This window comes from Salvelinus namaycush, chromosome 33 (assembly GCF_016432855.1).
Source record: "Salvelinus namaycush isolate Seneca chromosome 33, SaNama_1.0, whole genome shotgun sequence".
NCBI lineage: Eukaryota > Metazoa > Chordata > Actinopteri > Salmoniformes > Salmonidae > Salvelinus > Salvelinus namaycush.
In genome coordinates this window covers 4,363,729-4,377,863 of record NC_052339.1, presented here as the reverse complement: position 1 = coordinate 4,377,863, position 14,135 = coordinate 4,363,729, and the positions used below count along the sequence as shown (strand labels likewise).

The window sequence follows — 14,135 nt, the reverse complement described above, 5'->3', positions numbered from 1 at the left end:
CCTCAAGGCTACAGGGTATTTAACTGTCTCTATGATGTCTTAAGCCATACACTGTTCTATTGCATGTTAAGGATGCTGCTGTATCACCGGAATCAGCTACAGTATGTTCTAAATAATTATTGTTATTGTTCAGATGGAGTATGACAATGGTTCATTCATCAGTGCACACTCCAGCAAAATGTACCAAAACGTTTTGAAGCGAAAATAAGCGTTTCTTATCGGACATGTTCCGGTTGTGCCTCCCTGTCTCAGTCCCTTTTCTTCCGTTTGGTGCATAATAAGCACGACCCATTTGTCCCTCCACAGGTATGCGTACGCCAGGACTCTGCGCATAGCAGACGGGCCAGACGAGGTGCACATGTCGTCCATCGCCCATTTGGAGCTCAGGGACCAGATGAGGAAAGCCCAGGCCAAGCTGTGAGGTCTTGCAGGGGTTAACAGGATGGGTTAACACACAGGCAGACCTCAGACAGACCGCAGGGGTAACTGAAGGGTTAATAGAGGTTTTAATTAACACAGATTAATAGTGCCGTGAAGGAGCTTCATCTGTCACGGGAGCTACGGGCGATTGATTGACAGGCCAGTCTCGCCTACAAGTCACTGTGGGTGCCAATCGTAGATCTCCACATACAGAGATTCTGAGATTTGCATATCTAAAAGATGATCATGATCAACTCTTGTTCTGCCTTAATGTGATTGTGGGGGAATAGCAGTCTACTGTATTATGGTATGAAGATCAGGTAGAACAAGTGTTGTCTGCTGGACTACAGATGACGCTAACAAAATGGGGTATCGTGTTGTTCGATTCAATAAAATGGAGTAATTTACAACTAAAATGACATACACTGCCTTAATATGCTCATAAGATATGTAAATAAAGATTTGGATATGTGGTAAATCGCATCATTTTTTGAATTCATCATGATTATCGCAAGGACTCCTTCATATGCATGTTTCGCAACACAAACGTTTATGTATTTACAATTACCTTGTGGCTATAATGCCAGAGATTGACTGAAACACCTCCTGCTGAGACTGAGGTAGTTTTAATATGGACACCTCAGACTTGGACCTCACCTTGGATCCTTGCCCTGGAGTCACCAAGCCCTTGTTCTGACAGTACGTTCACACAGTAGCTTTGCTGGGCATTCAAGACTTATCTTCTGTGCAAAAACACTCAAACCATCTCCATTAATTATGTCATGAGCTTCCTAGTGCTGGCGAAATGAATAAAAAAATTAAGTGTTTTTTTCTTTCCACCAAATTAAGTTGGACTTCTAGAACAGATGGCTTACACAGTCTTACATCTTGAGGATTTTTTTCCCCCGCTAGCAACTGGTCCAATGCCCATAAATGTTACAGAATAGTCGCCCTCTCAGCACAAAGGTTTGCCTGCTAGTTTAGACTCTTCCCCTGATCCTCCTTGCCTTGGGTATTCACTTTCTGCAGCCCAAACGGCACCCTCTTCCTTACATACCGCACTACTTTTGACCAGGACCCATAGTGCTCTGGTCAAAGGTAGTGCACTATGTAGGGAATAGGGTGCCATTTGGGGATCTGACATCTGTAATTGAATCTGTGACATTTACCCCACTAATCCACAATTTCTGAATAACTTCTGGCAGTTTCTCAGATCCCGTTGTGTGGGAATTCAAGGTGTTGCACTGGGCAACAGGGAGGGAGAATTGGGATTTATTGGACTAATGGAACAGCCTGTTTTTTGGGAATAGTGAAATGTACTAGTCCATTTGTCAAGGTGAAGCCCAACTCTGTCATAGACTAAACTGGAAAATAACAAACCTCTGTAGCCTTATCAATCAAATGTATTTATAAAGCCCTTTTTACATCAGCCGATGTCACAAAGCGCTGTACAAACAGCAAGCAATGCAGATGTAGAAGATGGGGCAAGCGCTCATGAAGTGTCCTCCTACATTTCGACTTCATTTGAATCTGATATATGCGCAGAATTACCAAAGAATCACCTTTTTAAAAATACAATTCTGTAAAAAAAAATTTTTTAAAGTGTAAATCAACAGATCATAAAAGACAATATTAAAGGGGATTTCAAAGATACTGTATACTTGTCCTCAGCAATGTGTTTCCATTATACGTATATATTATACCATTTTAAAATAATACATGTAAAACCAATATGTTTACAAAGAGAATATATAAAGTACAGTTCATGAACTATTAAAGCAGTAGCGCTTCAGCAAATCACTTGTTTAATTAAATGTTTTTAGGAACAAACAATCCTGTTTTGCACTGCATACGCCTTCCCCTAGATGTCAGTAAGCAGTGAGAATTGGAATGGGGTGTCTAGGTAGATCTGAGGCCGAACAAGAGGTCTTGGAACCGGGGGTGCAATCTTTTCTACGTTCGTCATGACGCGAGACAGACCTCAGGATTGCGGTCTGAAAAGCTGTTGTTATAGGCGCTAGATATACCCGGCTCTGATTTTATTCGATATACGTGTTAAAAACATCATAATGTAGTTATTTTAAACCGAGTTATATCAGTTTATATCAGTATATTGCGATTTTCGGGATTTTCTTTGTTCTGCGTTATGCTGAGTTGGACACATCTGCACCATATGGCTAATGTTTGCTGCTAATTCCAAAGTTGAAGACGACAATCTACAACCGAGCAACGATTATCCTGGACAAAGGACAACTTGTACAACATTCTGATGGAAGCTCATCAAATAGTAGGAACAATTTATGATGTTAATTCGTATATCTGTCGAAATTGTTCAGACTAATATTCCGCCATTAATTTCGGTGCGGTCTCGCTTTAACGCACGCTGTATGTCGTAGTAACGTCAGTTTTAAAAATCTAACACAGCGGTTGCATTAAGAACTAATGTATCTTTCATTTGCTGTCCAACCTGTATTTTTTAATCAAGTTTATGATTAGTTATTGATTAGATTAGGTGCCTCTCCCAAGATTTCTCCCGACATTTTGTTTGCATTTTGGCTACTATTCATATTGTATAACCACGATTTGTGCCGCTAAATATGCACATTTTCGAACAAACCATATATGTATTGTGTAATTTGATGTTATAGGACTGTCATCTGAAGAAGTTTGAGAAGGTTAGTGAAAAAATTTATATCTTTTGCTGGTTTATTTGTTATCGCTATTGTTGGCTTGAATCAATGCTGTTGTGTGGTTGGCTATTGTAGTAAGCTAATATAATGCTATATTGTGTTTTCGCTGTAAAACACTTAAAAAATCTGAAATATTGGCTGGATTCACAAGATCTTTGTCTTTCATTTGCTGTACACTGTGTATTTTTCATAAATGTTTTATGATGAGTATTTAGGTAATTCACGTTGCTCTCTGTAGTTATTCTAGTTGCTTTGGTGAGAGTTGTGATGGTGGCTGCAATGTAAAACTATGATTTATACCTGAAATATGCAAATTTTTCGAACAAAACATATGCTATACAATAAATATGTTATCAGACTGTCATCTGATGAAGTTGTTTCTTGGTTAGTGACTATTTATATCTTTATTTGGTCGAATTTGTGATAGCTACCTATGCAGTAAAAAAATGGTGGGAAAAAAAAGTTGTGTCTTTTGCTATCGTGGTTAGCTAATAGAAATACATATTGTGTCTTCCCTGTAAAACATTTTAAAAATCAGAAATGATGGCTGGATTCACAAGATGTGTATCTTTCATCTGGTGTCTTGGACTTGTGATTTCATGATATTTAGATGCTAGTATTTACTTGTGGCGCTATGCTAGGCTATGCTAGTCAGCTTTTTTACTGATGAGGGTGCTCCCGGATCCGGGATGGTGACTCGTGAGAAGTTAATGGGAGGGGGGATTGTGTGGGGTTCGGCGTATTTTCCCATTAAGGAATATGCTCCGGGTCGTCCTCTTGGCTTCGCCTTCTTCCTCTCATTCTGCACCTGCCTCCGTACTCTGGTTACCTGGAAGAACAATGACATGACGTAAGACTTCAATGACACAAGGTTGAATGCAGGTCGACCGAGCATTGCTAAGATAGCCTCTCAGAGACTTGGGCAACTCTTGCTTAGACTGAGGCTGTCCTAATATGGACACCGTACATGTACTGTGTCATGTCATCAGTACGTTTGAGGATCTCACGAAACAAACAGTTCTGATATTAACATAAGGACCGGTATCATATGATGGTCTGATCATGTGTTGTCGTGGCAATGTTGTGTACCTGTAGGGAGGCACTGGGGTTGTTGTTGCGGAGGAGAGAGAAGGATCCCACTCTGGATTTATACTTGTTCTTCTTGGTCCCCGACTGGCCTAGGTGTCTCCTGGCCCGCTCTGTCTGGAGGAACAACAGCCCCATTGGATCATTTGAGACCTCTCCCTCCCGTCTTCATCTATCTTCCCCTCCCTCCTTCCCTTTCTCCGGTCTTACCTGAACTTTGATGAGTGTGTTGGGGAAGCCCTTGGCTGAGAAGGACCCAGGAAGCAGGGAGTTCCTCCCCAACTGTCTCTTCTGTCTGTCCGATGGCACGTAGTCACCCGGCCTAATCTTTTAAGACATACATGAGGCATTCATTACATTCTTGATGAACACGGAGCAATTTTAGAGGGCTGAAAAGCATAATATGCATGCCACTGCCCTTACAGAAAAACAACTCGGAATTTCACGTGGTAATGTGACCGCATGTGATCGCATGTGAAGTTAATGTGCTAACGTGACATGTAAAAGCAAAACGTGCGACACGTGATAACACGAAACTACGCGTGTGAAAACATGATCTTGTGAAATAAATGTGACAACATGGTTTTTCACGTCTTTATTCCACGTCAAAATGCAATTCCACATGAGAGTTTGATTTTTACATGTGAGCATTTCTGCTCAACTTGTGAACTCAGCGAAATGCGATTTTTGCACGTGTAACTGCAAATTATACGTGTTTTATATGTAAGGGCTCCCGAGTGGCGCAGCAGTCTAAGGCACTGCATCTCAGTGCTAGAGGCATCACTACAGACCCTGGATTCCGGGCTGTATCACAACCGGCCGTGATCGGGAGTCCCATAGGGCGGCGCATAATTGTTCCAGCGTCGTCCGAGTTAGGGGAGCGTTTGGCCGGGGTAGACCGTCATTGTAAAATAGGAATTTGTCCTGAACTGACTTGCCTAGTTAAATAATACAAGTAAATGTGGGTTTTTAAGGTAAGTGGTACGCTGTTCAGCTAAAATAGTGTAAAAAATCTTTAATTAATAACAATATGATTACATTTGACATGATCACTTAGTGCTGACTTTTCAATATGACCCCACCTGGGACTTGAACTCACAACCTCTGGAGCTGGGATACGCTGAGCTCTCTGCTGCGCCACAGTCTAGCATTCCTCTGCACACGCATTACCAATAATACATCTCTGCACTTAGCAAAAGAGTGCCATCTGCACTTCTATTTTAGTTATCAGTTAATCGGACTATTCTGTCATTGATTTCAATTACTTATTTCAGCTATTTAAAGGTTTTCTGAATAGTTGTCTACTGTTTGTGGGGGATATTATTCTGTTTTAATGTTATTCCTGCATTACTATGATAACTATAATGTTTTTTCTTGAGTGTATTTTTAACAAAGCTGAGGTTTTACTTAAGTCCAAAGTGCAGGAATACAGGTGAAATCAGTCATTGACACAGATATGGCGGCATAGCAGGAAGATCGGAATGCCATGAAACTAGAGGTTGTGGTCCATGTATGTCAAAGTGTGTAAAATATGTAAATTGCAAACCCTACGTTAAAAGCACTGTTTGTGTGTGTATCCTAATTACACTTTTTTTTGTTTGCAGCATCTGTGAAATATCATGTGAAAAATATTCACGTGGAAATTTCACATGTGAAACTTCATGTGCAAAACGTGGAAATTTCACATGTGAAATCGTGGTTTTTCCGTAAGGGTGTGGCTTCAGCAATACAGTAGTGTTGTATAACTATGTACAGTTACAGTAGACTAATTGGTTGTATTGTATTACAGTTGTTGGTAGTCTTTATATAAATGCTTACACCAAGTGCAGAGAATGCCCCAAGTTTTCCTCGCTGTTGGGCACAAGAAAGATATTCCATTAAAATCATTAATGCAGTTTGGGAAAAATGAAATGCCTTCCGCAAATGTAATTGTATTAAGTGCAGCCAAAGACATCTGCCTAGAGTCAGAGCATCAGGCAGATGTCTTATCCACTGAATCCACATGCATCGTGTGTGTGTGTGTGTGTGTGTGTGCGTGCGTGCGTGTGTGTGTGTGCGTGCGTGCGTGCGTGCGTGCGTGCGTGCGTGCGTGCGTGCGTGCGTGCGTGCGCAATGAATTTGGTGAATTGATATTTAATATTAATAGTCAATATCTTAGGACAACAAGCATTTTAGTTGCATTGATCTTAGTGTCTAATTGGAATCAAATGCCTCCTGGGAAGTTATCATTACACAGCCATATGTCATGCATACACCAACCCAGAGTGGGAAGTAATCCAGTACAAGGTGGGATCCCTCTGTGATAGAGAACAGACTGTGGTAGGATGTCTTTGTGGAGAGGGAGGCTCATATACCTGTGGCTGTTTCTGGTTCTGGGTCTTTCTTGCAGCAGATGGCTCTAGGCGCGCAAGCCCTTCTTTCTGTGAGAAGAGCGTTTTACCACGTGAAAAAAAAAAAATCTTTATTCCACATATGTAATAACACCACAACCCAACTCATATGCAATTACAACATTTTTATATTACCACATGTTTGTACGTCGTTACATTGTTATTACACAGGTATAACGGTAACTTAAAGTAAATAAATAAAAAACCATATTCTGTCAGGATGAGTGTGGTAAAACAGTGACCATATTGTTGGAGTTAGGAGTAAGTTTCACTAGAACAAAGTTTTGTATTTCCCCTTTCACGGTGTACATCCTCTCCATTGACATATCGCTCCCTGAGGTCACTTCTGCTGAGACAGAAACAACTACTGCTGAGACTGATATGGTGTCCAATATGGACACCATACTATGTACCAAGGTCAGTACATAAGCCTTGTACACCCCACAATCCAGTGCAGGTGGAGTGCTCTTCAGGTCACATATCCCTCAATACATGGACTCGCCCTGTTCTTTTTTTTATTTCGTTATTATGAAAACTTTCCGGGTAGTCCATTTTATCCTGTGCTAGTTGTTGGCGAGCACCGTCAAATACCCCTGTAATATATTCTGTTCCGTTATCCACATTCACTGTGACCTTGGTGGAAAAAGGCACAGGCAAATAAACTCGTTGAATTCAAAAGAGTTTTCTTCAGTAATGCTGCCCAGGGCAAAAGAGAGCCCAACCACATCTGAAGTTTATAATTGCACACACTGTAATAGTGTAATTACACACAAAACACATTAAACCTTCCACACGGAAAATACATCTAGACTCAAAAGTCTTTCATGTTGTGGGTGACAATCCTCATTTGAAATACTGCATCTGCTGGATCTATTGGCCAGATGAGGAGGATTCCGTTGGACAGAGCATGGCGAATGTCCACAAAGAATGTCAACCGCAAATATGGCAGCTCAAATAGCTCTGTGGCCACACGAAAGGTCTACAGAGAGTTTGTTCCATCAAGGTTATTCTTGGGTGCATTTGGTAATAGTACGACTGGAGACTAGGTTACAATGAGACTTTGTTTTCAGGTTACTGGAATGTGTAACTCTGTTTAACTCTATGCAAGTGTTCCACTCAAAATATCACATCCTCGACCACTATACATGCACACATACTGGCTTTCTTTGGCTTCTGAGCTAATGTTGTTACTGCAGTGTCTGGGGAAGTGTCTCGAATAGCTTGTAAAAAGCCATTTCATCGTGTTTCATCATGAAAAGAATTAAATACATAATAAAATCCGTACAAAAAAAACCCTCACCCCGGATCTCTCTTTCCGGCACCAACACTTTTCAACTCCATCTACCTGATCACAGGAGCTCATCCCCAAAACAGAACAACCTGAAGTCCCGATCCCTTACCTTTCCTCCGGTGGTCTGCCCGCTGACACAGTTCTTCCCCTGTGATGTCCCAGTACAGTCTGCACCATGTGTGAGCTGGGGCAAGCTGCCCTGCAGACAGAGAAAAGTTAGGCACACCCAAAGAGCAGCCTCCATGATGATCCAGGCACTGGGGCCCAGCCCCGTCAGCACCCTGCTTTATACCCTCCCCTCCTTACGTAATGACGACCAGATGCAGAGGAACAGAGAAACGGGGGCCATGCCAGCTTCACACAGACAAACAGCATTGCACAACATCGCAACCCAGCGCTCTCAATGCCAGCCAGCGGTTCTGCGGTTCTCCAAAAACACATCAGTCATCTGAAGGTCCTCCCTCAGTAACCGCTCCCACCACCCCCGCACCAGCCCGGGACAGCGAATTAAATCCATTTTCCCTAATGCTTGTACCTTAACTGCTGCGAGAGAGAGAGAGAGAGTGTCAAACCTCTGTTGACAACACTTGACAGATTGGTGGCTCTCTTTTCAGAATATACTGGGAAAGAGCAGTAGGTTTGAGTTTGTTCCTTGGTTCGCTGAAGAGGCATCGATCTTTTAACTGGGTTCACACTGCTCTACCTCACCCGAATGAAATAAATGTCTTTAAATATTTTCATGGTAGAATCTTTTTTTTTTTACTAAATATTATCCCAGACTGCCCCTTTAAACCCTTTCTGTTGGCTTGGAGCTTCTGGTTGTGCTGAGGGCATGTGTAGTCCACCCATATAGGATTTCATTTCCAGAAGTACATCAATCAATGTAAGGGTTTGTCTACAGTAAGTCAAAATGGACAGTTGTAAGGAAACTGCAGTGCTTGTACATTTGTCAAGACATTTTTTATGCTGGTGTGTTTTTGTACGATTCGATTTCGTCCGACATTTTGTTTGTTTTTCACAAATTGGCAAGCACATCCATATGCTGTGCTTATCCAAGTAGAGTGAGTGAATGTAACATGCTGACCAGACCGGACACATCGCGTGCGCGAGCGTCGCAAAATACATTTAGAAATCCATGTTATTCAATTATTGCACCCACACTGCTCGCGCGCGCCAACGAGCGTCTGCTAAAATAGATGGCTAAAATAGAAGTCATTCCTAATTCTGACGCAGATCACGCAGCAAGTCCTGCCTCTCCCATCTCCTCATTGGTTTATAGAAGCAGGTACCCACGTGCCATCTCCTCATTGGTTATACCCACATGGGTGATTGAAAGACAAACTTTGTTGCCGGTTGTCGTGGTAATACAATGAAAGTTTAGATGCGATCACCATATAAATTCAAATATGAAAAAGCCTGGAAGGAGGAGAGATGACTAGAAACGATTCGGTTGGCTGTTTTATGTGTTGATTAATTGTCGGAGTAGAGGTCCTTGTGCATTTCAGGTAAAATAACAACTCAATGTTTATATCCCAGGACAAATTAGCTAGCAACAGCAAGCTAGCTAAATAGGACAAACCGCGCACAGCCGGTTTGGGTTCCGTGTAAGGGGGCCTGTCTAGTAGTTTTATTTGGCCATAAAAACAAAACACGCCATTTTATGGATGAATGTCTTGATCCAGAAATGGCAGGAGAATACAGCAAGCACCCTGTGTGAAGGACGATGTAGGAAAGGACGGAAAGAGTGAGCGAGGAGGGAGAGAGGAGAGTAAGGCCTAATGTACTCGCGCTTCTATTGCTGTTCCTCTTGGCTAGAAGGGAACGTTAAATTGTCCTCAGCTGTGATTGGAAACGTGCTGCTGTGAAATACTGAACATAGTGTGAGTTTATTCATTGTAACTACCGCCTCATGAGACCCTCATCATAGATACAATGGCTGTGAAAAATGTAATATAATATCATAGATACAATGGCTGTGAAAAATGTAATTTAATATCATAGATACAATGGCTGTGGAAAATGTACTATAATATCATAGATACAATGGCTGTGGAAAATGTAATATAATATATATATGCCTAGAAGGTGGTACCTGACAGGTAAGCATGGGGGATAGAAAGAAATAAGGTATAGGTAGGATGATGATGGTGTTTCTGTTTTTTACGAAACATAAATATTGGAGGCTTGGAGAACGACTGACAGTCCAGCAAAGGGAGACATGGGAGAGTTAAAAAGCGTGGTCATTTTGGAAGCCTTGCTAAGACTGGAATGCAACCCGAGGGAACTACGAACACTCCATCATGTGAGGCATTTTAACATGTACTTACCATCCATCAGTCTGACAATCCTTTGGAAAACAACTTGCGTTTGTTTTGGAAAGGAAGACATTTTAAAAATCAAGACACATTTTGGGTTATTTATTCACATTTACATACTGATAATATAATTCAGAACACTGTATTCACATTCGCGTACTGGAATTATAAACATAACTGAATGTGGGGAATGTGAGAGAGAGATTGTAGAATTCATTAATTGTAGAATAATATATACTGAAAATCATCATTTATATGAAAAGCAATTTCCCTATGTTTTCCCCTCTTCCCCATTTCCTGTGTCTATCTTCCATTGTAAGCGTTGAGCTGCCACCCATCACTGCCTGTGTGGCTGAGTGGCAGCCTGTCTGCTTGTCGACCTTGTGAGAAATAATTCTTCCATCTCACAGTGTTTGTCTGCTGTGACCGCAGACATTGTCTGAGGAAGCGGGTTAAAGGACAGTTAAATTATGACATGGTAATGTGTGGCACCGCAGCACCGCCTGGTAGTATCTGGATCAAAACAAACACGGGGAATGTCATAAGGAAATGTCACCCGTTGTATTTCTAAATTAAAATGGCTTCAGTTTGCTTATAAAAAATGTTTTACCCCTTTTTCTCCCCAATTACATGGCATCCAATTGGTAGTTACAGTCTTGTCTCATTGCTGCAACTCCCGTACGGACTCAGGAGAGGCGAAGGTCGAGAGCCATGTGTCCTCCGAAACACAACCCAACCAAGCCACACTGCTTCTTGACACAATGCCCATTTAACCCAGAAGCCAGCTGCACCAATGTGTCGGTGGAAACGCTGTACACCTTGCGACCGTGTCAGCATGCACTGTGCCCGGCCCACCACAGGAGTTGCTAGTGCGTGCCGACGCTGTGCCAATTGTGCACCGCCCCATGGGTCTCCCGGTCGCGGCCGGCTGCAACAGAGCCTGGACGGGAACCCAGAATCTCTAGTGGCACTGCTAACACTGTGATGCAGTGCTTTAGACCACTGTGCCACTCGGGAGGCCCTGCTTTGAATGATTCTAAGCTAAAAAATATACTGATCTACTGATTAATAGTTACGTAAATAGTATAGGCACTGATATACTGTATGTCTATCTTTGCTAAAAATGTAGGCCTAATTCCTTTCTGATTGATCAACTGTGTTCAGCTCATAATTTCAACATAAACTCTACAGGTCAAAAATCATGTTTCTTTTTTTCATGATTTCAAGCTACAGGAATGGAGTGACTTGTCTCACTTGGGGACCATCCATTCTCCCCATGCAGCATATAGGCCTGTTCAGTGTGAGATGAATAGTGGTGGTCTGGTGCTGAAAGACTGTGGCAGGATGTGGTTTACTGTGCAATCTTACTGCAAATGGAAACAAGTGGATATAAATCAGTGACTTTATATAGAACTGGTGTAGGTCTCTCGTGTGTGTGTGTGTGTGTGTGTGTGTGTGTGTGTGTGTGTGTGTGTGTGTGTGTGTGTGTGTGTGTGTGTGTGTGTGTGTGTGTGTGTGTGTGTGCGTGCGTGTTTACTTGGCTCTTTGAGGCTGTGAGAGGGCTCCTAATGGAAAGTGAACTGGCCCAGCTATGGTCAATGAGCCCCCTGGTGCCTCTAGGCATAAGCTTTCTCATCGTAAACTCTCCCATCCAGCCCTCTATTTGACTCACCTAACTCTGCAGGCCACAGAATGGCATCATCCATCCACTCTAAATGATGTTTGCTGTGTGTGTGTGGAAGGAGCGAGAGCATAAACAGCTCTGACCTGGTGTGCCTCAGCCCTGTTTGTGTCATGCAGGTACTAATCCCAGTACAGCCTGCTCAGGTTAGCTAACACAATTTTCTCTCTTTCCTTTTTTCGTGGTGCATGTTTGCAGGTAAGGCTAGCACCTGGCTTCTGAGTCTGAATCACAATCAATACTCCTCCAAAAGTGCTTTCTCACTTTTATCGAGTGGCTGCTTCAGTAGCAACAGCTTATTTTGAGGTGTGACAGAAGCATGAATCACGTAGCCTTCTTTCAGGTGGAAACAAACGAGAACCAAGGACGAGCATGAAGGAAATTACACAACACAGACCTATACAGCGTTATTTGTGCATCTGTCATTGGACAAGGTTGTTGAAGCTTGTTGTCGCTCTCTCTTTCAACGTCACCTCTTCGCCTATGCCTGTGCACCCATGCCAGCAGGTTTGTTGGACTGAGACTAATTGTCAAACTTGGTATTGAAGTGTGCTTAAATACATCATCAATGGCTAGCTCATTCCTCTTTCATCTGGAGTCTGTTAACTGGGTCCCCCCCCCCCGAGCGTTTCCTAGAATCAAAGGCCCTCTGCAAATCAGCAGGCTCTTCTCTCACAGACCACAGACGAAATAAGGCTTGATTCCCATTCTGTTCGTGCGGTTTCTTCTGACAGAACTACTAATTAGCTTCCGATTTGAGTGTGAATGTGATTATGAAACCCTCTCAGACGACTCTCGCTGGGCTGTGTCCCAAATGGCGCCCTATTCCCTATGAAGTGCACTTCTTTTGGCCAGATCCCTATGGGCCGGGGTCAAAAGTTAGAGCGCCGTGTTGGGAATAGGGTGCCATTTGCGAGGCAGACAGAGAGAGTTAGAGAGTAAGAACGAGTCAGGTTGCCAGATTATGAATGAAGGGGTCATTTGGGGCCGCCGAGAGGCTCTGCTGGGAAGTGATGATGTTCTGGCATTTCCCCGACAGCTCCAAACAAGTAGAGATAAATCATGACACACTCACGCACGCTCACACGCACACACAGAAATGCCCACGCACACAGACACTTACACACTATACCCTCTCCCTCTCTCAAAGTGAAGGGTAGCAGAGGCAGAAAGTTTACCCTTGGAGGCAATGGCTGTGTGTCTATCTCACTCAGTACTCAACACTTCGGAGCTGATGAATATCAAGTGTTTGCAAGTAATGACTCAAGCAGGGAAATAGTTATTAAACATTCAGACACTTTGGGTGGTCCCTTGCAGCATCACTGCTTGCATGTGAGTGTGTGTGTGTGATTGTGTGTGTGTGTGAGCACAGACATCGTGAAGGTCACTATCTCCGCTGAGTTATAATCCAGCCACTATGCTGGCGTTGCTATGGCAGCAAGGAGTTGGCAAACAATGCCATTTAAGGTGGAAGGAAACCCTTTGATAAAATGAAGGGAAATGGTGAGATGTGTAATAACCGATCTATCTCCTGAGGAGTGGCAATACAGTATGAAGAGGCAGTACTTTGTATAATATTCAAATCCCTCTGTGGAGTTTCACTTGAACCTCTTACATGCACCACAATACCCACTGGGCACAGATGTAATTTCAACATCTAGTTTTGAAAACATTTCGGGTGAGTAAAATCAATAAACAAATCCCCATGTCATTGGATTTAGGTTAAAGGTTGGGTGAAAAAAATATGAAATTCCCTTACATTGATAACTTTTTTGCAAATCCAGTCAGTTTTCCATGTTGAATCAGCCATCACATATTTCTTTTGTTGCCGTTGAAATGATGTGGAAACAACAAGTGTCTGCCCAGTGGGTAGATTGTGTTTAGTGGTGAAAGTAGCCAGAGGGGGGGGCGTAAATATCACGGGAATCATGGGGTAAATAACAAACACATGTAGTTTAAATTCACTATACTAATACATCATACTTCATTCCTATCCGTGTTTAAATTGGGCCGGAACAAGGTACTGAGAACCTGCAAATATTCTTGAGTACTGGCACCTCTAATAGAATATTGGCTTAAAATATGATGAGTACTGGCACCTAAATTTAAAATGAGTACGAGCACCCATTTTATTCCACTTTAAGCACTGATTACTATGTATCAAACATAGCCTCTTTAGAATGGGCAGTAGACATTATCATGTATCTATAGTCCAGTGTGTCAGTTAAGATAGCACAGAGAAAATGTAAGTACTCCTAGTCT

At 42.4% G+C, this 14,135-nt stretch overlaps 2 protein-coding genes across 2 annotated transcripts in view; one reads left to right on the top strand and one right to left on the bottom strand.

The window, feature by feature from the left end:
- Nucleotides 1-903, top strand: part of acad11 (acyl-CoA dehydrogenase family, member 11) — a 48,448-nt gene extending 47,545 nt beyond the window's left edge. Inside the window, exon 20 of the mRNA XM_038972570.1 lies at nt 307-903. Within this exon, the coding sequence (XP_038828498.1) occupies nt 307-421 (115 nt within the window). The 3' untranslated portion in view covers nt 422-903. The remainder of the gene's footprint in view (nt 1-306) is intronic.
- Nucleotides 904-3,525: 2,622 nt separating this feature from the next.
- On the bottom strand, nt 3,526-8,121 carry LOC120027644. Its single transcript, XM_038972641.1, has 6 exons — nt 7,987-8,121; nt 6,551-6,616; nt 6,015-6,047; nt 4,407-4,523; nt 4,200-4,313; nt 3,526-3,939 (listed from the first exon to the last, which is right to left on the bottom strand). Exons 1-6 carry the CDS (start codon nt 8,119-8,121, stop codon nt 3,748-3,750), a joined length of 657 nt encoding a protein of 218 aa, XP_038828569.1. The 3' UTR covers nt 3,526-3,747.
- Between the last annotated feature and the right edge of the window lie 6,014 nt (nt 8,122-14,135).